We start from the raw sequence: 25,327 nt of genomic DNA on the forward strand, positions 1-25,327 counted from the left end.
GATAGAGCTTCAGTTCCCTAAATTAATAATAATGATAATAATAATAATTATAAAAATGATAGAGCTTCAATTCCTTAAATTAATAATAATAATAATAATAATAATAATAATAATAATAATAATACAGTGGACCCCCGCATAGCGACCTTAATCCGTGCAAGAGGGCTGGCTGTTATGCGAAATGTTCGCTATGTGAATGAATTTTCCCCATAAGAAATAATGGAAATCAAATTAATCCGTGCAAGACACCCAAAAGTTTGAAAAAAAAAAATTTACCACATGAAATATACATTTTCCTACACACAAAGAGAAGGATACATGCACAATAGTAGAGTAGTACATGCACAATATATATTGTGCATGTACTACTCTACTAAATGAAGAATAAATGACACTTACCTTTATTGAAGATGCAGCAATGACTGATGAGACACTGTGTCCTGGGAGTGCCTTTTCCTCCTGAGTACTGTAGGTCCTGTTTGGTATTTTCTTCCAGAACAGGCCTTATCACACTGTGTATGTCACTACGATTCTTAAATCTCTCAAACCAATCTTTGCTGGCTCTAAATTCACCAATATGAGCACTAGTTCCAGGCATTTTCCCTGTTCACCTGGGTGTTAGTCGACTGGTGTGGGTTGCATCCTGGGAGACAAGATTAAGGACCCCAATGGAAATAAGTTAGACAGTCTTCGATGACACTGACTTTTTTGGGCTATCCTGGGTGGCAAATCCTCTGGGGTTAATTGTTTCTTGGTATTCTCAATAAGCCACACCAACAACGGTGTTACAGCAGCAGCAGCAGCAGCTGACGATGTTACAGCAGCAGCAGCAGCTGACGATGTTACAGCAGCAGCAGACGATGCTACAGCAGCAGCAGCAGCAGACGATGCTACAGCAGCAACAGACGATGCTACAGCAGCAGCAGATGATGCTACAGCAGCAGCAGACGGTACTACAGCAGCAGGAGCAGCTGACGGTGGTACAGCAGCAGCAGCTGACAGTGCAGCAGCAGCTGACGGTGATACAGTAGCAGCAGCAGCTGTACCACCAATAGTAGCGATGGTTGATTGGGGTTTATTATACAACCTGGCCAGCTCGGAGACACGCACTCCACTTTCATACTTATCAATGATCTTTTTCTTCATCTCCATAGTAATTCTCACCCTTATTGCTGTAGGGTTGGCACTAGAAGCTTTCTTGGGGCCCATGGTCACTTATTTTCCAGAAAAAAATCACCAAAAACACTGTAATAATACAAAATGTTCCGATTGTATGCTTGGATGTTACCGCGGAGGCTGGCTGGTAAACAATGCCACCCGCGGAACATGTGAGCGTGGCTCAAGCGCACATTGGACGCGTCTCGGACGAAGGCCGCTGAGCGGGTTTTTGTCCACTATGCGGGGCAAAATTTTAGCGATCAAAGCGTCCGCTATGCGGATTGTCCGCTATGCAAGGCGTCCGTTATGCGGGGGTCCACTGTAATAATAATAATGCATAATACATACGTAATCTATAGGGGAAGGAAGGAGGGGTAGGGGTCGTCCTCGAAAGGGTTGGAAAGAGGGGGTAAAGGAGGTTTTGTGGGCGAGGGGCTTGGACTTCCAGCAAGCATGCATGAGCGTGTTAGATAGGAGTGAATGGAGACGAATGATACTTGGGACCTGACGATCTGTTGGAGTGTGAGCAGGGTAATATTTAGTGAAGGGATTCAGGGAAACCTGTTATTTTCATATAGTCGGACTTGAGTCCTGGAAATGGGAAGTACAATGCCTGCACTTTAAAGGAGGGGTTTGGGATATTGGCAGTTTGGAGGGATATGTTGTGTATCTTTATACGTATATGCTTCTAAACTGTTGTATTCTGGGCACCTCTGCAAAAACAGTGATAATGTGTGAGTGTGGTGAAGGTGTTGAATGATGATGAAAGTATTTTCTTTTTGGGGATTTTCTTTCTTTTTTGGGTCACCCTGCCTCGGTGGGAGACGGCCGACTTGTTAAAAAAAAAAAAAAAAATACGTAATAATAATTCAGATTGATTCTGCTAGTTGGCAAAGCTGGTAAGCAGTAAACATGTTTACATCCCTGTGGGGGCAGTTCTCTCGTGCTTGTTTGCATTTTTTACAGTCATTTGGCCAAATTTCTTTTTTCTAACCATGGGTCCTAGTGATCTACTGCAGTTAGCCTCAAAAATACTCTGTTTTCTCTTACAGTAAGAGCATGGGAAGATACTATAGTCAAATTGGGACAGAAATGGCAGACGCTTCGCCGCTCCCTCTGCCACCATATTATGGCCTATTTTATTCTAGAGTACAGTGGTCCCTCAATAATCGTCCATAATCCGTTCCTGGAAGTGGGACTATTATCAAAATGGACGATTTACGAATCAATTTTCCCCATAAGAAATAATGTAAATTCAATTAAACCGTTCCTGACACCCAGAAGTATTAAAACAAAAAAATTTTTTACATGAAATATAGATATAGTACATAAACAATACAGTGGCACATGATGAATTAAACAGAATAACACTTACCTTTATTGGCGATTCTTCTTTGTGTATGGAAGACTCGAGAAGGAGACAGATTGGATGATTTACTGTTTGGAAGGGGAATCCCCTTCCATCAACACCTCGGGTACCAATTGCTTTTCTGGGGTTACTTCTCTTCTCTGTTTCTCATGCAACTGCCTAGCCTTTTCACAAATAAGCGACATCATAAGACTATCTCCTGCTAATTGCTTCTCATTTATCCACACCAATAATAACTTCTCAACATCTTCGAGTACTGATGATCTCATTTTTGTAAGCATATTTATCCCCTTTGCAACAACAGCGTCCTTGATTTCCTTTTACTTGGCTATGATGGAAGGTATGGTTGTACAGGATTTGTTATACATCCTGGCCAGTTCACCCACATGTACGCCACTATCATACTATTCAATGATGTTTTTCTTAAATTCAATCGTATATCTCACCTTCTTTACCAAAGGCTTGGCACTAGGAGCTTTCTTTGGAGCCATGGTAGCTTATTTAGCACTTAAATAGCTTGCAAGCACTAAAATAAATGGAATATTATGAAATATTTTGCTGGAGCACATGAGGGGACCGTCGCTCACTGGTAAACAATGGCACACTGGCTGGGAAGGAAAGGCCGAGGCGGCTCAGAGCGTGAGTACGCGTCCGGGACGAAGGACTATTAGCGAGTTACCGGACCATTTGCGAGCCAATATTTTGACGAAAAAACAGGACTATTTCCGAAATGGACGACTTTCAGGCCGGACGATTATTGAGGGACCACTGTATATATCATGTTTCTGTTCTAATTATATTGTTTATTAGGTCATATTAGATGAATTGTGATAGATAGAAAAATAAGCCGTACAGTTGATAATAGCATCATATTCAAGTATTTTTTCTCATCTCTCCAGAGTGCAGGAACGAATTAATGGCTTTTCAATTAATTTAAATGAGGAAAATTAATTTAATATACGAGTAAATTGAGTTACAAGCTAACTCCTGGAATGGATTAAACTCGTAAGTCAAGGTTCTACTGTATCTTTACTTCTACAAGTACAGTTGAACCTTGACTTACGAGTTTAATCCGTTCCGTGACCTAGCTCGTAACTCAGTTTACTCGTATATCAAATCAATTTTCCTCATTTAGATTAATTGAAAAGCCATTAATCCATTCCTGCACTCTGGAGACAAGACAAAATACTTGAATATAACACTAATATCAACTATACGGCTTATTTATCTATCACAATTAATCTAATATGACATAATAAACAATATAATTAACACAGAAACATGATATATACTCTAGAATGAATAAAATAGGCCATAACATGGTAGCAGAGGCAGCGGCAGAAGCGTCCGCCATTTAAGAACATAAGAACATAAGAATGGAGGAACACTGCAGAAGGCCTACTGGCCCATGCGAGGCAGGTCCTTATCAAAACGACTACTACCTAAAGCTTCCCTAGAAATAACTCCCGTATCCAAACCCAGCCCCTCCCACTCATATATTTGCCCAGTCTCTTCTTAAAGCTACCCAAGGTCCTAGCCTCTATCATCCCACTAAGAAGAATGTTCCACACATCTACAACTCTGTTAGAAAACCAGTACTTACCTATGTCCTTTCTAAATCTAAATTTATCCAACTTAAATCCATTATTCCTAGTTCTTACCTGGTTCGACACTCTCAGTACTTTATTAATATCTCCCTTGTTTATGCCCATCATCCACTTATACACTTCAATGATATCTCCCCTCATTCTACGCCTCTCCAGAGAGTGGAGATTTAAGGCTTTGAGTCTATCTTCATACGGGAGATTCCTTACACAGTAAATCATTTTAGTCATTCTTCTCTGTATGTTCTCTAATGAGTCTATATCCATCCTGTAGTAAGGGGACCAAAACTGAGCCAAAGTAAGGGGACCAAAACTGAGCAAAGTAAGGGGACCAAAACTGTCTAACTTTAACCATAGTATCTTCCCTTGCTCTTATTGTAAGAGAAAACAGATTATTTGTGAGGTTAATTGCAGAAATATCGTATGTAAACACATAATAAATCATAATACACTACAGAATGTAAAGAAATGTTAAACTGTTTATCTTTCATTCTTTCAACACACCGGCCGTATCCCACCGAGGCGGGGTGGCCCAAAAGGAAAAACGAAAGTTTTTCCTTTTACATTTAGTAATATATACAGGAGAAGGGGTTACCAGCCCCTTGCTCCTGGCATTTTAGTCGCCTCTTACAACACGCATGGCTTACGGAGGAAGAATTCTGTTCCACTTCCCCATGGAGGTAAGAGGAAATAAACAAGGACAAGAACTAGAAAGAAAACCCAGAGGGGTGTGTATATATATATGCTTGTACATGTATGTGTAGTGTGACCTAAGTGTAAGTAGAAGTAGGAAGACGTACCTGAAAATCTTGCATGTTTATGAGACAGAAAAATAGACACCAGCAATCCTACCATCATGTAAAACAATTACAGGCTTTCGTTTTACACTCACTTGGCAGGACGGTAGTTAAACTGTTTATATAATGTGTATATGTACTTACACACTTGGAGCAGAGATGGTGGGGGAGGTTGAGGGTGGGGGATGTTGAGGGTGGAGGAGGTTGAGAGTGGAGGAGATTGAGGGTGGGGGAGGTTGAGGGTGGGGGAGGTTGAGGCTGCTGTGTATGATGTTAGTGGCCCTGTAAACCTCCAACAACAACATTGTTTTGTTTGATCACTGAACTTAACTGATACAGTTTGTTATGTTTAATTACATATCGTAGATGTACTAAGCTGGTATTGCCTGGCTGAGTCCAGGGAAATCATCGTCTTTTTCTTCTCAGCACTGTCCTTTGCACTTAGTATTTTCTTAGGACCCATGGTTAGAAAAAAGAAATTTGGCCAAATGAGTTTAAAAAATGCAAGCAAGCACGAGAGAACTGCTCCTACAGCGATGTAAACATGTGCACTGCTTACCAGATGTTTTGGCATCAGCTGTGCCAACTAGCAGCAGCATTCTGAATTATTATTACGCACGTATTATGTATTATTATTATTATTATTATTATTATTATTATTATTATTATTATTATTATTTTAGGAAACTGAAGTGTCAAGGAACCTTGATGCTGGTGAGGGGCTCTTGAGTTAGGGAATTGGATCTGTGCTCTAGTTACCTAAATTATTAATAATAATAATAATAATAATAATTAATAATAATAATTAATAATAATTATTATTACATTATTATTATTATTATTATTATAATAACAAACGCCGCCAACTCAGTGTATTGTTTACCTCGCTGTGGGAGTAGTTCTCTCATGTTTTGCTTACATTTTTGACAGTCATTTGGCCAAATTTTGTTTTTCTAAGCATGGGTCCTAAGAAAGTAAGTGTAAAGGACAATGCTGAGAAGAAAAAGAGGATGATTTCCAGGGAATTAAAGCATGAAATCATAGATATACAAGCGAGGTGTCCAGGTTTTGCATTGATGGGGAAGCAGGAGGAGCTGGCTCGTAACTCAAATGTTGGCTCGTAACTCAGAGCAAAAAATCAACCCAGGGATGGCTCGTATCTCAAAAAACTCGTACATTAGGACACTCGTAAAGTCAAGGTTCCACTCTACATGTACAAGGTATACAGGCCTAGCTGACATCGGTGATATACTGCTATATAGAAGGTCACTTGTTATGCAGAACATTTAGGGCAAATTAGGTCACTTTTGTCCCAGGATGCGTCCCACACCAGTCAACTAACACCCGGGTACCCATTATACTGATGGGTGAACATAGACAACCAGTATAAGGAAACACGCCCAATGTTTCTACTCTTGCCGGGAATCAAACCTGGACCCTCAGCATGTGAAGTGAGAGCTTTTGCCACCAGGCCACAGGCCACCATAGACAATAGGTGGGACCTAGAGATAATGGGTGGGACCTAGAGATAATGGGTGGGACCTAGAGATAATGGGTGGGACCTAGAGATAATAAATGGGACCTGGAGATTATAGGTAGGACCTAGAGATAATAGGTGGAACCTAGAGATAAAGGTAGGACCTAGAGATAATAGGTGGAACCTAGAGATAAAGGTAGGACCTAGAGATAAGAAATGGGACCTAGAGATTATAGGTGGGACCTAGAGATAATAGGTGGGACCTAGAAATAATAGGTGGGACCTAGAGATAATAGGTAGGACCTAGAGATAATAAATGGGACCTAGAGATTATAGGTGGGACCTAGAGATAATAGGTGGAACCTAGAGATAAAGGTAGGACCTAGAGATAATAGGTGGAACCTAGAGATAATAAATGGGACCTAGAGATAATAGGTGGAACCTAGAGATAAAGGTAGGACCTAGAGATAATAGGTGGAACCTAGAGATAAAGGTAGGACCTAGAGATAATAAATGGGACCTAGAGATAATAGGTGGGACCTAGAGATAAAGGTAGGACCTAGAGATAATAAATGGGACCTAGAGATAAAGGTAGGACCTAGAGATAATAAATGGGACCTAGAGATAATAGGTGGGACCTAGAGATAATAGGTGGAACCTAGAGATAAAGGTAGGACCTAAAGATAATAGGTGGGACCTAGAGATAAAGATCCAATAGATAAGGCCATCATTAAGCTGGTGAAGTGAATCCTTGATTCATGATTTTCTCCTTGATATTAACCAATAAATTATAATTAATGGATTGATTAAAATTTTTGAATTAGTCTTAGTACAGGCAGGAACCACTTTGCTTTATGGTGTTTCGGTAATGCAGCAGTTTTCAATTATAATTATTTTTCATTTATTCAGACTTCCTACAAAAAATAGTGGTACCTCGGTATACGACCAGCTCCCTACTCGAATAAAGCTCAGCACTTGACCAAGCAAATATGACCTGCCAGAACTTTGCTGTAAACTACTTCGTATTTCTTCGCATTTTTTGGTGTTTTTTTTTTTTTTGTATTATTTGTATAAATAAGTCACCATGGGGCCTACAAAAATTAGTGATAACAGCCATCCAAACAGAAAATTGGTTGGGAAGAATGAAGCGGCACTCGAACAGCCTTCTGGAATGAATTAAGATCGCATACCGAGGTTCCACTGTATATTCACCACTTACTATAAGCTAAGGATAAAAATATTTTAAGGAAAGTAATGTGTATACTGTATGTGTATTTTCTAGGCCTAGCTCTGTTGCTCATTGAAAGTATGATAGTGTAAACTTGTTATCAGCCTTTTATATCTATTTGAAAGTGAAAATGGTTATTTTTCACTGTACAGCAATTTTTGCTTTACAGCAGTAACCCTAAACCTAACCTGCTGTATAAGCAGGGCCCTCTTGTATACCTACAGTACTTGAGCTTGTAAGGTTTATAAATGTATAAGTCAGTAACAAAGTTAATCTCTTAAAAAAAATTCCAACAGTTTTGATTTCTTTTACAGAATTCATGAAATGGAGCATCTAAACAAAATGTCACTGCACAATCTAGCAACAGTGTTCGGCCCAACACTCTTGCGACCTGGAGCTAAAGCTGGAAACCCATCACCTGCTGAAAAATTAGCAGCCGGGACTGTTGATGTTATGGCCCAGGCAGGAATTCTTCACTTCTTCCTCACTCGACGTGCAAATGGCGAACCAATCCAAGTTGTTAATCAGTGAATATAATTATAGAGTTCTATATTATATTGACATGTGTTAATTAATGCAATTTTGCAGTTCTGTCACCTTTTAAATCTAAAGATCAGATATAATATCTTATACGTATATGGGAAAAAATATATGTGTATCTACTGTACTGGACTACTGCATCAAATGTTCTATGTATTACATTTTGTATTCAATTACACTAATGAATAGTTAAAAGGATCATTATGTTTACACAATTCTTATTTTCCAATTTTGGCGAGAATTATTTGGTTTTTAAAACTAAACATAAAATGTGATCTCATTGTATGACTTATGAAAGCTTAGATTTTAATATGTATATTATAGAAGGATAGATCATCTGTGTTACTGAGTTTGTTCTAAATATATATTTGAAAATCTATATCTGTTAAACAGTTACCAACATTATTTCTACATCCCAAATAAATGTTAGATTTTTCTTATCCAGTATCTGTGTTAGCTGATGGAATAGGTAATTAAAATTATATAAAATATTTATTTTAACAGCTCTTAAAGAATTGAGTTTGTATTGTGTCTGTTGCCAGAAAGAGAAGTAATAGCAAATATCTCATTGTATGACTTAGTGTCGAGAAGATGAGACACGTCACACAAGTCTGTCCATCTAGATAAACAAAACAATACAGTAATTTATAGAATTTTAGGCTTTTAAACTTGCTGTATTACTTCATTAAATGAAGCTGGTCTCTGTGTTTCCTTGTTTCAGTTGGTGCAGTGATCACCATGTAAACTATTACAGTGGTCACCATATGAACTATTGCAGTGGTTATCATACTGTGATAAATTGGTATAGTGGTCACCATATAAACTATTGCAGTAGTCACCATATAAACTGGTGCAGTGGTCACTATATAAACTGGTGCAGTAGTCACCATATAAACTTATGCAGTGGTTGTCATATAAATGTTGCAGTGGTCACCATATGAACTGGTGCAGTGGTCACCATATAAACTGGTGCAGTAGTCACCATATAAACTGGTGCAGTAGTCACCATATAAACTGGTGCAGTAATCATCATATAAACTGGTGCAGTGGTCACCATATAAACTGGTGCAGTGGTCACCATATAAACTGGTGCAGTGGTCACCGTATAAACCAGTGCAGTGGTCACCATATAAACCGGTGCAGTGGTCACCATATAAACCGGTGCAGTGGTCACCATATAAGCCAGTGCAGTGGTCACCATATAAGCCAGTGCAGTGGTCACCATATAAACCGGTGCAGTGGTCACCATATAAACCGGTGCAGTGGTCACCATATAAGCCAGTGCAGTGGTCACCATATAAACCGGTGCAGTGGTCACCATATAAACCAGTGCAGTGGTCACCATATAAACCAGTGCAGTGGTCACCATATAAGCCAGTGCAGTGGTCACCATATAAACCGGTGCAGTGGTCACCATATAAGCCAGTGCAGTGGTCACCATATAAGCCAGTGCAGTGGTCACCATATAAACTGGTGCAGTGGTCACCATATAAGCCAGTGCAGTGGTCACCATATAAGTCAGTGCAGTGGTCACCATATAAACCGGTGCATCACTCACCATATTCATATTCCATAATATAAGCAGAATTATTGTCAGTATACTGGTGTTAAATTTTTTCAGTTGTCTTAGATGTAAAATTGTTTTTGTTTACATTTCAGATTTTAACTATGAGAAAACAATTTTTAGTTTTTGTAGTAGTTTTTCAATTCATATAATTTTAAAATTCATATTGAATTTATATTCTGAATTGATGTATATATTAATGTTACACCAACATTAGTGTTAGACATGATTCATTCTATATGTATTAATATTATATTTGGTTCAGGGTGTTGATAATATTTCTACTGTATAAGGTGTAAAAAGTATACAGTGTAATCTTTCAGTCATATATATTTGGTTGAGCATTCCATTATGAAGGTACAATAGATTCAAAAACAAAAGATACAGTAACTGTCAACATTATCCAAACAATTTAATACAATACATAGGTGTTCCTTGCTTGATGCAGGTTTGTTGTGTGTAATTCCACTTATACCAGAAATTTGCAGTTTGTGAGTTTAATTTAAACTTACAATTAACATTCCTGTACAACTTGTCAGACACTACCACCTCTTTGTCTAATGTATTCACTTATCACTCTTGAGAATGAAATAAGCTTTTAATTAAACTCTTCATGGCTTATCTGCATCTTTTGCTGCCATCTGTCCCTTGGTTCCCCCATCTTGCATCTCAAACAGCCTATCCTTATCCATTCTGCCTTAATCCCCTGAATCTTCTTCTTCTTTAAACACACCAGCCATATCCCACCAAGGCAGGGTGTCCCAAAAAGAAAAACGAAAGTTTCTCTTTTTAAATTCAGTAATTTATACAGGAGAAGGGGTTACTAGCCCCATGCTCCCGGATTTTAGTCGCCTCTTACAACACGCATGGCTTACGGAGGAAGAATTCTGTTCCACCTTCCCATGGAGATACGAGGAAATAAACAAGAACTAGAAAGAAAATAGAAGAAAACCCAGAGGGGTGTATATATACTATACATATATGCTTGTACATGTATGTATGTGACCTAAGTGTAAGTAGAAGTAGCAAGACATACCTGAAATCTTGCATGTTTATGAGACAGAAAAAAGGACACCAGCAATCCTACCATCATGAAAGCCTGTAATTGTTTTACATGATGGTAGGATTGCTGGTGTCCTTTTTTCTGTCTCATAAACATGCAAGATTTCAGGTACGTCTTGCTACTTCTACTTACACTTAGGTCACACTACACATACATGTACAAGCATATATATACACACCCTTCTGGGTTTTCTGCTATTTTCTTTCTGGTTCTTGTTCTTATTTCCTCTTATCTCCATGGGGAAATGGAATAGAATTCTTCCTCCGTAAGCCATGCGTGTTGTAAGAGGTGACTAAAATGCCAGGAGCAAGGGGCTAGTAACCCCTTCTGTATAAATTACTAAATTTTAAAAGAGAAACTTTTCGTTTTTCTTTTTGGGCCACCCTGCCTCGGTGGGATATGGCCGGTTTGTCTTTTTTTTTTCAACAAGTCGGCCGTCTCCCACCGAGGCAGGGTGACCCAAAAATAAAGAAAATCCCCAAAAATAAAATACTTTCATCATTCAACACTTTCACCTCGCTTATACATAATCACTGTTTTTGCGAAGGTGCCCAGATACAACAATTTAGAAGCATATATGAAGATATATAACATATCCCTCCAAACTGCCAATATCACAAACCCCTTCTTTAAAGTGCAGGCATTGTACTTCCCATTTCCAGTACTCAAGTCTGGCTGTATAAAAAAAAAACAGTTTCCCTGAATGCCTTCACTAAATATTGCCCTGCTCACACTCCAACAGCTCATCAGGTCCCAAAAACCATTTATCTCCATTCACTCCTATCTAACACACTCACACATGCTTGCTGGAAGTTCAAGCCCCTCCTCCACACAACCTCTTATTCCCTGTCCCTCCAACCTTTTCAAGGATGACCCCTACCCCGCTTTCCTTCCCCTACAGATTTCTATGCTCTCCCCAGTCATTCTACTTTGATCCATTCTCTCTAAATGATCAAACCACCTCAACAACCTCTCTTCAGCACTCTAATACTTTTAGTAACTCCACAACTCTTCCTAATTTCCACACTCCGAATTCTTAGCATAATATTTACACCACACATTGCCCTTAAACAGGACATCTCCACTGCCTCCAGCTGCCTCCTTACTGCAGCATTTGCAACCCAAGCTTCACACCCATATAAGAGTGTTGGTACCACTATACTTTCATACATTCCCTTCTTGGCTTCCATGGATGATGTTTTTTTGTCTCCACAGATACCTCAATACACCACTCACCCTTTTTTTCTTCATCAGTTCTAAGGTTAACCTCATCCTTCATAAACCCATCCACTGACAAGTCAACTCCCAAATATCTGAAAACATTCACTTCTTCCATACTCCCTCTCTCCAATGTGATATCCAATTTTTCTTTATCTAAATTGTTTGATACCCTCATCACCTTGCTCTTATCTATGTTCACTTTCAGCTTTCTACCTTTACACACCCTCAACAGACTTATTCTCCTATAATTTTTACACTCTCTTTTGTCCCCTTTGCCTTTATACAAAGGAAGTACACATGCTCTCTGCCAGTCCCTAGGTACCTTACCTTCTTCCATACATTTATTAAGTAAAAACACTTATTTATAAACTTTAAAAGCTTATTGCATTTTATCACTGCACACACAAAAAGTAAGTGAGACTTATATTTTGTATAATAGAATAGCTGTGATGTAATTGTAACTTATTACTAAAGTAGTTTGACTGACCATTGCATGACAAGTAATGCTGGTTACAAGACCACTCTACTTTTATTAGTGAACTAAATATGAACAGAAAAATATGAGCTTTTCGTTGGCAAAAATAATTACTGTAGTTTCCCAATTCAAGAAACAAAACCAAGTTAGGCCTTACTTGTATTCGTGTTTTTCTATCTGCTTATATATAAAGTTGCCTTTATCTGCATTCAGGTATAAAATGCAGGATCTTCCTCAAGGATTTAGGCTATCAGCACTTTCATATTAGATGTTCTTAAGACCTGGTTGCAGTCCTCTGCTGGGAATATTTGTTAAATACATTTCATAATTGGATATAGGTAAAATTACTAATTGCAGCTTTGTGTTGCAGAAGTTGTGACTGTAGGAGAAGACTGTAGTTTGCCTTATTAAGTAAATATTCAGAAGCTCTTAGCAAAACATGGACATATATAAAAGTTAGATAATATAGAAGCTTTTAAGTGAGACATGGTAAATTTAATTTTAAAGACTGTTGGGGTCCAAATATGCATGCATGATACTCCATAAAGTAAGGTAAAGAAGAGAACTTAGTGTTGGAGAAAGAATATGTTTGCAACAGAAATTCCTTCATGCCAAATGATACCATGGTAAAGAATTGTTATGCTTTGGCATATGCAATATTGCATTAGTAACACTAACTTCAGGACTGCTTCCTCAACTCACCATAACATATACTGTATCTTAATTATTATGTATAAATTATTCATACTGTAGCATTTAATAGCCTTGATAAGTTGAATGGAGTCTTAACCCTTTGACTGTTTTGGTCATATATATATGTCTTACGAGCCACCGTGTTTGACGTGTATATACTCGAAAATTCTAGCGGCTTCAAATCAAGCAGGAGAAAGATGGTAGGTCCACATGTGAGAGAATGAGTCTGTGTGGTCAGTGTGCACCATATAAAAAAAATCCTGCAGCACGCAGTGTATAATGAGAAAAAAAAAAAACTCCGACCGTTTTTTTGGATTAAAACGCCAAATTTGTGGTGTATTTTCGTATAGTATTTATGGTTGTATTCTCGTTTTCTTGGTCTCATTTCATAGAATGGAAAGCATATTATAGAAATAGAGGTGATTTTGATTGGTTTTACTATGAAAAGAACCTGGAAATGGAGCTCGAATTAGGGGAAATGTTTGATTTTTGCCAATGTTCAAAAGTAAACGAATAATGTCATTGTCCAATAAATGTCCAACTAGCCATTCTAATATGCAGTCATGAATGGGTTGACATTATTTATACAATTATTACAATATTGCAGTAGTCTGCATAACAATAAATCTTCTATTTTTGTTTGAATAAAAATTCAAAATAGAAAGCAAGAGTAATATCAGAGGGGCCTGGAGATGTGACTGATGAACAAAGAAAATGTTATTTTAGAGCCAGGAATGTCTGCATTGTTCACTCTGGACCCTATTTTGAAATTGGCATATTTTTTAATTTGTGTGAAATTGGTCAAATTGTAAATTTCTGACCACGTTATTGGGTAGCTGAAATCGGTAAATGGGTAGTTTCTTGTAGTCAATCGATAGAGCAAATGGAGCTCTAAAGAAATAGCTATGAGTTTGGGCGACTGGAACAATGGAATTAGCCAAAAATAGGGCTCGAAGTGGGTGAAATCGCCAATTCATAAATATCGGCAAGGTCGCTAACTTCACGAGAGCGTAATTCTGTAGTTTTCCTTTTTTTTTTTTTTTTGTCATTACCATTGGGAAAAGATTATCATTTCATAAGAATTTTTTTTTTTTTTTTTTTTTTTTTTTTTTTTTTTTTTTTTTCAAACTTTTTTTGACACCAGAAGACACCTCAGGATTTGGGGTTTCGATGGTCAAGGGGTTAATTAACAATGGTAATGTATTGGATACATTTAATATAATGCTCTTTACACAATAGAAGGTTTCCTGTTTAATACAACATATATATGCATGTGAATATTTCTCTCAGCTATAAACTGCTGCAGCAGATGGGAATAGTTTAAGAAGTGTTCCCTGGGTCTCCATCAGAGTGGTGGTTTTTAGAATGACTTGTCCAAAGTCTCAGTCTTAAAAGCTATGAGGTATCTGTATCATGACATCAGTACATGTACACTCAGAAGTTTGTCTTACTCAGTGTATATACACTGAGACATATATATCTCTAGGAATATATACATTATGAGTTTATTTTAATCTCTCTCTTTTCGGGATTAATGCATTCTTGATTGGTGGTTTGCAATTGTTATTATTTTATTTTTATTTTATTTATATTATGATTATTATTATTTTCGTGATTATTGTTCTAATCAAAAAGAAGCACTAAAGCTATTATTTTCACGAGAAAGCGTTAAACTCCTATGAGTCATACAACGCCTGGTGTACATTGAGAATACTGTCTTAATGATCCTGGTGAGGTTGATGGGCTTTTAACTTGGCAGGCCAAAATTTTATCTCATGACTGTATTATATTGGTATATATAAAAGGAATGAAAACCGTCATTCCATTATTGTTTGGAAATTTATGTTTTTGTACATATCGCTATGCCTTAAAGTTCACAACTCTTTAAATGTAATGAAGATTTTCTGAACTTTAGTTTATCCTCAGCCATTCCTCAAGTAATTTAAGGTTTTTGTTATTGATGTCTTTATGTATTATTACTTCACTGTAGAAACAATATTTTTTCATGTGAATTTTCACTGGGAATGTTGCCATATTTAGTGTTTGTATCGTGATTTTACTAATTTTTAATTTTAAGTCATGAGTACTGTGATAATTTTGAGTTGTGTGATAAAGCTGATTTTTATTTACCTGAATATATTTTGTAAAGAAAAGTAATATTTTTCTTTAAAATGTATTTTTTTCTGTTTTTACCTCTTTTGCTTTGAATGATTATTAAAAGTTAATATGTACTTTACAGCTTCCCACTGATTATTAAATCAATGTCTAACTAACTCTCAGGCAAATTTGTCAGAGGAATTGTACAAAATGGGAAATTGGTGATCACTTTGGCCTTTGTAATTTTTTTTATAATTTTGTGGCATGTAGAGAATTTTCATAGAGTATATCACATGTATGTCACATGTATGAGTACTGTCTAGCCATGAATATTATGTCAGGCGTACTCTAATAACAGTGCTTCTCATGAATTACAGTGTGTTCATAAACTTATTTTGCCTATATATTAGTAAATATAAAAATAAAGGAGCCAGCATTTTTGGATAACAGAGGCCTTTTTGAAATACACAGACATACACAGCTAAGTGTATGGTGCATAGTACATTTTACCCAGAGGGAGAATTCCTAATATTTTTTAATATCTTCAATATATTTCCAGGAATGTGTCATTTGTATTTTCCACAATACACACATTCATGAAATATTAGTTACATAATTGTGTGGTTCTAGCATTAGTGCTGTTATAACCCATGTCTGTAAACACTGGTCAGGACATTTTGTAATGATGCACTAAATGTCCTGTAGAAGACCAAGGGTCATTTGTAGACCTTAAAGTACAGGTTTTTCAGTCACACTGCAGTGGATCATCTTAGTAGCCTTTTTAAATAATACTCTTTTGCTCATGATTCAGAATTATGAGAAATGATGTTATATGCTTGTGTAGTTGTAGATATTTGTACATATATATATTTGTACATTGTGCTTATTTTGTACATTGGAAATCTGGATATTCGTGTAAATGTAGCATTGAAGACATTATATTTTAGGTTAGTTTCTATTATAACCTTGTCAGAGAATATCTAATCTTGTAAAACTCTGAAAAATAGATTCCTCTTGAATACAGGAGAAATTCAAATTTTCTGGAAACACAAATGTGTATGAAGCAAAGCTGTGAAAAGTGTAATAGATATTGACCATAATTTTATATCTCGTAGCAACTGCTGTTCTCGTGTATACATCCTCTGCCTGGTAAATGAATCATGTTCGGCTATAAATTTAAAACTTATTTTGATATTAGGTGTATATTAATTTTGTTAGAGATTTGTGGTATGTTGCTACCAGTATCCTAATACTGCAGTAATGTAGGCCTAATTTAAATATTTACAGGTAAAAAAATGAAATGTTTTACAATTTCAAATGTTTAATTTGACTTCCTTGTATCTACAGAGCAATTTTTCAAACTAGCATCAGTTCTAAAAGGTTTTCTTATTTATTCTTGATAATACACATCAATGAATGATTCTTTTCATTCAGACTAATAGTTTAGCAAGGCTGATATACTTTGTTAGTTATCATTATGTCATTAAATTATTATTATTATTATCAAAAAGAAGCGCTAAGCCACAAGGTATGTCATTAAAGAAAGGCAAAAAAAAAAAAAAGACATTTATAAATTTAACCTTTGTATTTCAATACATTACAGCTCTGCATTTATGATTTGAGTGTTTTAGATGTTGATGCATTAAAAAAATCTATGTGTGTATGTATGTCTGTATTTCTGTGCTCAAGTGTGTTATCTCTATGGATATGCAGTAAATTCCTGGTAACTTACAGAGTTGTGTTCTGCTCATTACAGGTTTCACAGTTTCAGACAAAGAATCTTTAAATACATCAGCCATTTTCTGCCGAAGCAGGATGACCTAAAGAAGAAAACATTTAAGATCACTCACTATCAAGCTCTTGTGCTATAGGAGCACTGATTTTGTGATCCAATAACCCACCAAACTGCAACTTCCCCTCTGCCTTTCAAAATGTAAGCACCATATTTTCCACTTCGTAAACTCAAAACCATCTTAACCAGTTTCTATGAATCCCTTTGTAAATATTAACATGCTTTTGCTCCAAGAGCTTATAAAATAATAAGAGCCACTTGTATCTACCTACTCTGATCTAACACGCTTATGGTACATATACTCTCATAGCTCTTCCAACATACCTTTCATGTTCCTTACACCACCTCTCATCCACCCCAGATTTATACACCCTTTCTATAAACCTCACTTGCTCCATCCTTTCTACATGATCAAACCATTCTAACAACACATCTTCTGGTCTTTGGTTTATACCTTATATACCACTACACTTAAAATTCCTTCACTCCATTTAATTACATTTAAATGTAAGCTATTTTTGTAATTAATATTGTATGTTACAAGTTTTATAAAATGACCTGTGACTTTCAAGATGCTTATGCTAAGAAGTTTATAAAACTACAGTGCACTTAGTTGTTACTATACTGAAAAATCATTCACTTAAATTAATCCACTACACATCATAATCAGATTGGTACAAGTGACTAGGAAGGAAGACAAAGAAAGTTGCACTCCATCTTCTGTCATATACAATATCAGATGTTTATTATTTCTTCAGGTACCATTATGCTTTTAACATTGTTTTAGCCATTTACTGATAGTTTATATAATTTACTTCTTTTTGACCATCATTTATTCAACATATTTACTCATGAAGATCAGAGTATGGCAATAATTTTTATACTCTGTGTAAACAATTCTAATATCAGGGTTTTACTGTAAATTCATGAGTATATAAATGTCTGTATCTGTAGAGTACATGCATACATACATGTATACCTAAAAATGTGCTTTTTAATAGCCCAGTGTGTACCTAAACTATTTTCTCATCATAATCTCTGGTACTTTTTCCTGCCACTGACATTTCTCCGAGTACAGTACTACATTCACACAGCAGAGGTTGAGAAACACACTAGTGAACCAGAACTGTATTTTTGCATCTATTGTATACAGAGTTGTATTTGTACTTAAAGGAATATGTAGAAGTATTGATTAAAACTTTTTCTTTTATTTATCCTTAATAATTACTTGACATAATGTAAATACTTGTTTTCTTTAACTACATATTTGCTAACTGAATTATTTACTAAAATAAATGGAAGAAATAAAGGATTAATAACCCAAGAAAGTTAACCTGTGTGGCTTATTTCAGTTGGGGTTTTTTGGTCTTCATTCTCAGGCTACAATCTACAGCTTTCAGGTAACACTGATATCTATTTACTGTTAGGTTACCAGAGGCAACAGGTGTAAGGAGACTTGCTCATGTCCTGCCTCACTCAGGATTAAGCCCAGGTTCTTTGACTGTGACATGATAAATTGTGGCACAAGGTACCACAATGTATGTCAGAATTGGAAGCTTTTTTCTAAGAATAAACCCTCAAGGAAGGGGCCTTGATGTTAGTGAAGAGCTTGTGTTCCAAGGAAGTGAATATCTTTCCCTTATTTAGATTGATCTTGATTGTCTCCAACTCCCCATGCACTAGATAACCCCTATGGTTTCAGCACTTCCTCCCTAATTATAATAATAATTATAATATGGGAGAAGTGAAATGTTATGTGATTATTATTATTATTATAATCAAAAAGAAGTGCTAAGCCACAAGGACTATACAGTGCTGCAGGGCAGGAAGGAAGCGAGGGCATCAGGTGGCAAAAGGGAGATGGATGAGTAATACGTTATGGATAACAGCGGGGTAGTGGATGGTGAAAGGGTAAAGGGCAGCAAGAGACTGAACTAGAAAGGGCTGAGGGGAGTGCAAAAAGTATCATCAGAGTTTGTGGAGTAAATCAGTCGTTGTCAAGAAGTCAATGAGAGAGTCAGGATTAAAGGAGGGTCCATCAGCAAGAAGGGAAGGTAAAGAGAGAGTAGTAGAACGAAGACGACGTTGGAGGTAAATTCTGCGTGCTTGTTGATAGAGAGGGCAGTCTAACAGAATGTGGCTAATCGATACTGGAACTTGACACTGCTCACAGAGAGGAACAGGGTGCCTCTCCATGAGATACCCACGAGTAAGACGAGTGTGGCCAATGCGAAGGCGGGAGAGAGTGGTCTCCCAACCTCGGCACTGATGACAAAAAGACGGCCAGTAACCTATGCTCGGTTTAATAGAATGAAGTTTGTTACCGAGCAGAGTTGACCAACGTTGTTGCCAACGGGTGCGAAGGTGGGTAGTTATTGCAGCAAAATAGTCCAGAAAAGGAACACCTCTATAGGAAATTGGTAGGTCATGTACTGCTGACCGCGCAGCAGTGTCTGCCTGTTCATTGCCCTGTATGTTGACATGACCAGGGACCCAACAAAAAACAATATCTTTATGTTTGGTAGAGATACGGCGTAGCCAAAGTTGGATACGGAGAACTAGGGGGTGAGATGTATCAAATTTTCGTATAGCCTGTAGAGCACTAAGGGAGTCTGAAACTACTACAAATGATGACACAGGCATAGATGCGATACGAATAAGTGCTGCAAGAATGGCATACAATTCAGCAGTAAAAATGCTAGCCGAAGATAGTAAATGCCCCCGCACGACGCTGTCCGGAAACCCTGCTGCGAATCCGACGCCGTCTGAAGACTTAGAGCCATCTGTGTACACAGTGGTGGCATGAGAATGGGAGTGGAAGTGATCAAGAAAAAGAGAGCGGGAAGCCACCGTAGGCAGTTGAGCTTTCGAGCAAGGGAGTGAGAAAGAACAGACCCGAACAGCTGGAACTTCCCAGGGGGGTAGGAAAAAGTGAGATGCTACATGAACATATAAAGGTGGTAACTGAAGGGAAGACAAGAGTGAATGTAGGCGAAGAGAAAAGGGACGGAGCAAACAGGGGCGGCGAACGAATAAAGAATGTCTACTAATATCAGTGACCATTCTATAAATGGAAGGATTGTGTAGATCGTGAGAGCGTACATAGTAGCGAAGGCAATGGGCATCACGGCGATCAGACAAGGATGGAACATTCGCTTCTGTATAGAGGCTCTCAACAGGGGAAGAGCGAAAAGCACCAAGGCACAAACGTAATCCTTGGTGATGGATAGAGTTAAGGCTAGAGAGAGTAGCAGGAGAGGCCGCGGAATAAATCTGGTCACCATAATCGAGTTTCGATAAAACGAGGGCTGAATGTAGGCGAAGCAGAGTTTGACGATCAGCTCCCCAGGAAAGATGAGCAAGGGTTTTAAGAAGGTTTAGCCGGCTGTGACAAGTTGCCTTCAGAGAGGTAATGTGAGGTTTCCAGGATAACCTACGGTCAAAGAGAAGGCCTAGAAACCTGACTGTATCACGTTCGGGGATACGGGAGCCATAAGATACAAAGGATGATCGGAGATAACAGAGCGTCTAGTGAAAGTAATTTGGCGAGTTTTGGTACTGGAAAATTTAAACCCATGCGTGGTGGCCCAAGTGGAAACATGGTCGACCGCATGCTGGAGAGAAACTGCAATAAGATGACAGTCAGCGCCTGCACAAGCAATAGCGAAGTCATCAACATAGAGTGATGACCAAATATTGGGTGGAAGAACAGAGGCCAAATCATTTATAGCAAGGAGAAAAAGTGTTGTGCTTAGAACACATCCCTGAGGGACACCTTCAGCTTGGACGAAGTCCGGGGAAAGAACATTATTGACTCGAACACGGAAATGTCTGTCAGTTAAAAAGTTCTTAAGGAAGGATGGTAGATTGCCTCGGAGGCCTAAGGAATGGGCCTGGGCCAAAATATTATACCTCCAAGTTGTGTCATATGCCTTCTCAAGGTCAAAAAATATGGCAATAACTGAGTGATTATTCGCAAGGGCATTACGAACATACGTATCCAAGCGTAGTAAGGGGTCTATGGTAGAACGACCCTTACGAAAGCCATATTGACTAGCGGAGAGACTTGTGTGTCTCTAAATACCACATTAAACGTCGATTTACGAGATGTTCCATCACTTTGCAAACTGCACTAGTAAGAGCGATGGGACGATAGTGGGAGGCATCATGTCCTGCAGTACCCGGTTTGCTGAAAGGGAGAACAATGGCAGATTTCCACAGCTGGGGAAGAACTCCTTGTGCCCAAATAAGATTGAAGAGGTGTAAGAGGACTACAAGGGCTGACCGATGTAAATGTTGTAACATATGAATATGAATGTCGTCAGGCCCAGCTGCCGATGATCGGCAAGCTGAGAGCGTTGCCTCCAGTTCTTGAAGTGTAAAAGGCACATTATACTGTTCTTCTCTGAGAGAAGAAAAATCCAAGGGTAGTAACTCTCTGGCAGAGTTTGAGGAAAGAAACGAGGGGCATAGATGGAGCCCTCGGGAAATACGGACCAGATGTGTGCCAAGTTCAATGGCAACGTCGAGAGGGTTTGCTACATCAACACCAGCGACCCGTAGAACAGGAGCCGGGTCAGGAGAGTATTTACCACTCAGTTTCCTCACTTTTTTCCAGACTGCACTCATAGAAGAAGCAGAGGTGATGGTGGAAACATAGTCTCACCAACAAGTGCATTTAGCTTCACGGATGACACGGCGAGCGATCGCACGCTTCTGCTTAAAATCAAGAAGTCTCTCAGCGGTTCTATTGTACCGGTACCTGCCCCATGCAGCACGTTTCAAACGTACTGCACGAGCACAAGCAGGAGACCACCAAGGCACGCACTTCTGAGAATGCCTGCCTGAGGTTTGGGGTATAGAATGAGTAGCTGCGGTATAAACTGACGTCAAGAAGAGGTGTAGGAGCTCATCAATGGAGGATGAAGAAGGAACCTCACTAAAAGCAGTGAGGTGTGAGTAAAGATCCCAATTTGCCTGATCAAATTGCCAGCGAGGGCTACGGAAAGGTGGTGAATAGGAAGGAGAAGTAAGAATGATCGGAAAATGGTTGCTGTCATGTAAGTCCGGTAGAACAGACCAGGTGAAGTCTAGTGCAGTGGAGGAAGAGCAGACTGATAGATCGATGCAAGAGAGAGTATGAGTACGAGGATCAAAATGGGTGGGAGTACCCGTATTTAAAACATGGAGGGGGTGAGAGGCGAGAAAAGCCTCCAACTGGATGTCACGTGAGTCACAATGAGACCCCCCCCAGAGGAAATGGTGGGCATTAAAATCACCAAGTAACAGAAGTGGTGGTGGTAAGGATGAAACAAGAAAGGCAAAGTCTGGGATAGAAAATGCTCGAGAAGGAGAGAGATATAAAGAACATATTGTAAACCACTTATTCAAGTGGATACGGGCTGCAGTGTAATGCAGCGAGGTATGGACAGATAGTTGACAGTACGGAATATCATTGCATAGAAGAAGGGCACTTTCATTAAAGGTCCCATCTGAGAAAGGATCCGAAGAATACAATAAATTATAGCCTGAGATAGGTTGGAAGACAGCTGAGTGTAATTTTGGTTCTTGTAAGCAAGCACCAACAGGGGAAAACCTGGAAAGCAACATCTGAAGCTCACTCCAATTACCCCTGAGGCCGCGGATATTCCACTGTAAATAGGCCATGATTGGCGATGAAGAAAATACCAGGAATCTGTAGGTAAAGGCACCTACGGACTAGAGGGGTTAGAAAAGTCAACGTGTGGTGGCATTGGAAGACGTTCAAGCAGCGAAGGAACGGAGCGTTGCGAAGAATGGGGTTGTGAAGATGGAGGAGAGGGAAGAGAAGGAACAGGAAGTGAATCAGTGTCCATTGAAGGTTTAGTCTCTGCAATATATTCTGAAATGGCTTCAAGTGTTTCTGAATTCAAAGATGTATGGGAGACCATATTGGAGATAGAAGGAGGAGGGTGAGTAAAGATTGGGACAGTAATGGACTGTACCAAAGTAGAGGGGGAGGGAAGAGTGTAAGGGACTGGAGATGAAGTGTGGGGGGGGGGACAGAAGAGGCAGAAACCTGGGAGGTGGCAGAAGAGGGAGAAACTTGGGAGGGGACGGGGGTGGAAGGCATAGTACGAGGAGGAGGGTGAATCTCCACACTTGTAATAGAGCCAGAGAGAGGGGAAGAACTAGGTACAGAGACTGGAAAGGTAAAGTGTGGAGGTGGAAGAAGGGAAGGAAGGGGCAAAGAAGATTTGAGCAATGTGGATTTTTTGGACTTCTGAGAAGTAGAGGGGCGATTGGTATTAGGTGTCATACGAGGTCTTGTCGATACTGGGGCTTGTGAGGAAGGACACGAAGATGTGAGAACAGACTGAGTTGTAGTCGGGACGTCAGAGCCAAGGACAGCAAAAGGATTAGATGCCGGAGTGGCTATGGGAGGGGTAACAACAGAGGAGGCTGCAGAAGATGGGACCCCAGAAGTGGGGGGATGTTTGGAAACACGAGAATAAGAAACACAGGGTAGTCTCCCTTGGAGGCGGAGATGAGTAACTGCCATAGCATAAGGGAGACCTTCCGCCTCTTTGAGGCAACGGATTTCATGTTCATTTAAGTAGACCTGGCAACGGCGGGAGTACGAAGGGTGAGCTTCATTACAATTAAGGCAAGATGGAGGTTGACTGCAAGATGTATTAGAATGGTCGTTGGCACCACAGACTGGGCATTCGGCCATAGATCTGCAATATTTCACTGGGTGACCAAAACGCCAGCAATTTCTACATTGTTGCGGTGTAGGTATCACCTTTCGAACTTGTAACCGATGTCCCGCGACATATACAGAGGACGGGAGTTCTCAGCTGTCAAAAGTTAAACGAGCCACATTGCAAGGGTAACGTCTCCGCCCCCGGGCAGGAAGGACATAAGTGTCTACTTTGAGGATTGGGAGATCCTGGAGTTCCAGCTGTTCAAAAATGTCATTGCCACATGACTGGAAATTCTGTTGGACTATGGTATGGGGCAGAATGACAGTACCACTACAAGAATTGAGAGAAAGATGTTTTTCAATAGTGATAGGAGTAGTATCGATATTCGAAAGGAGAGAAAGATCATGAGCTTGGGTAGCATTCTGGACAGTGACGATGCGCGTACCGCTCTTGAGAGCATGAAATGAAATATCTCTACCAACATGACGCAGGAGTGCTTTGCCAATACTATGGTCAGAAAGGTAGGCAGAAGAAGAAGTCGGTCTTAAAGTAAAGAATTTAGTCCATTGTGTGGTCCGAAACTGAGCGTGGAGAGGGAGTGCTTGACGTGTCGGTCTTTTCCGAGTAGAATGGGAAGGTAACGAAGGAGCATCATCAGGAGATTGACGTTGGCGTTTAGGAGTAGGACCGGAGTTGGTCCGGCGTGAAATGGGTGGGCGATTCGAAAATTGCCGTACCATAGAGGGAGAAGCCGGAAGCATAGTCAAAGGAGAGACCTTCATCTGGAACAGCAACAGACCTTAGCTGAGGAAATTTCTTCAGAGGAGGAGGAAGAGAGAGGGGAGAATGTGCCTTCTTCAGTGATTAAGGACACTTGTGCAAAGTGGAGTGAGGTGCAAAGTTTTGTAGAGAAATATCGCCCTAACAAATCTGTTGCAAGCTGTGTCAGCAACACGTTCAGTGACAATGCCGTGTCCCATTTTAGGCAAATCTTAGAGACACCAGAAACAGGCCTCTCTGGACAAATTTTTTGTGCGACAGGGGTCCAGTGACACTCAAGTTGGTTCTAGTGCCAGTAAAAGACAAAGAAGGAAAGTAACCCTGGATAGGGCTTTGATACCTGAAGTCCTTACAGAGGGGGATTCCCTTTCCAAACAATAACCTCTCCTCTCTCTCCCCTCCTCACCATCTTCCATACACCAACAAGAGTCTTCGATAAAGGTAAAAGTGATGTTAAATGTTCATTTATCCATTTCATTAGTGCTTTATATTTATTTCTCATTGTTTTCTATATGTAAAACTATGGTTATTCTCTATAAAATTTATTTTTTGTTAATATTTTTGGGTGTCTGGAACAGATTAATTGGATATACATTATTTCTTATGGGAAATATTACTTCAGTTTTCATACAAATCTGTTTTTGGCCTACCTTCTGGAATGGATTAACCCTTAAACTGTCTAAACATAGATCTATGTTTTCTTGCCCAGCACTCCAATTATTTTGGAAAAAAAAAATGTTTTTTTTTAAATTAAAAGGGGCACTTTTCTGTTATAAGACCAAA

The 25,327-nt window shown here is 39.0% G+C and overlaps 1 protein-coding gene across 2 annotated transcripts in view; it reads left to right on the top strand.

Annotated features, from left to right (window-relative positions):
• Positions 1-8,423, top strand: part of LOC128686106 (active breakpoint cluster region-related protein-like) — a 457,973-nt gene extending 449,550 nt beyond the window's left edge. For both annotated transcript variants that reach the window (XM_070083285.1, XM_070083286.1), the window contains exon 15: positions 7,948-8,423. In XM_070083285.1, the coding sequence (XP_069939386.1) occupies positions 7,948-8,164 (217 nt within the window). In that variant the 3' untranslated portion in view covers positions 8,165-8,423. The remainder of the gene's footprint in view (positions 1-7,947) is intronic.
• The last annotated feature ends 16,904 nt before the right edge of the window (positions 8,424-25,327 follow it).

The sequence above is a fragment of the Cherax quadricarinatus genome, chromosome 9, assembly GCF_038502225.1.
Source record: "Cherax quadricarinatus isolate ZL_2023a chromosome 9, ASM3850222v1, whole genome shotgun sequence".
Classification (NCBI taxonomy): Eukaryota; Metazoa; Arthropoda; class Malacostraca; order Decapoda; family Parastacidae; genus Cherax; species Cherax quadricarinatus.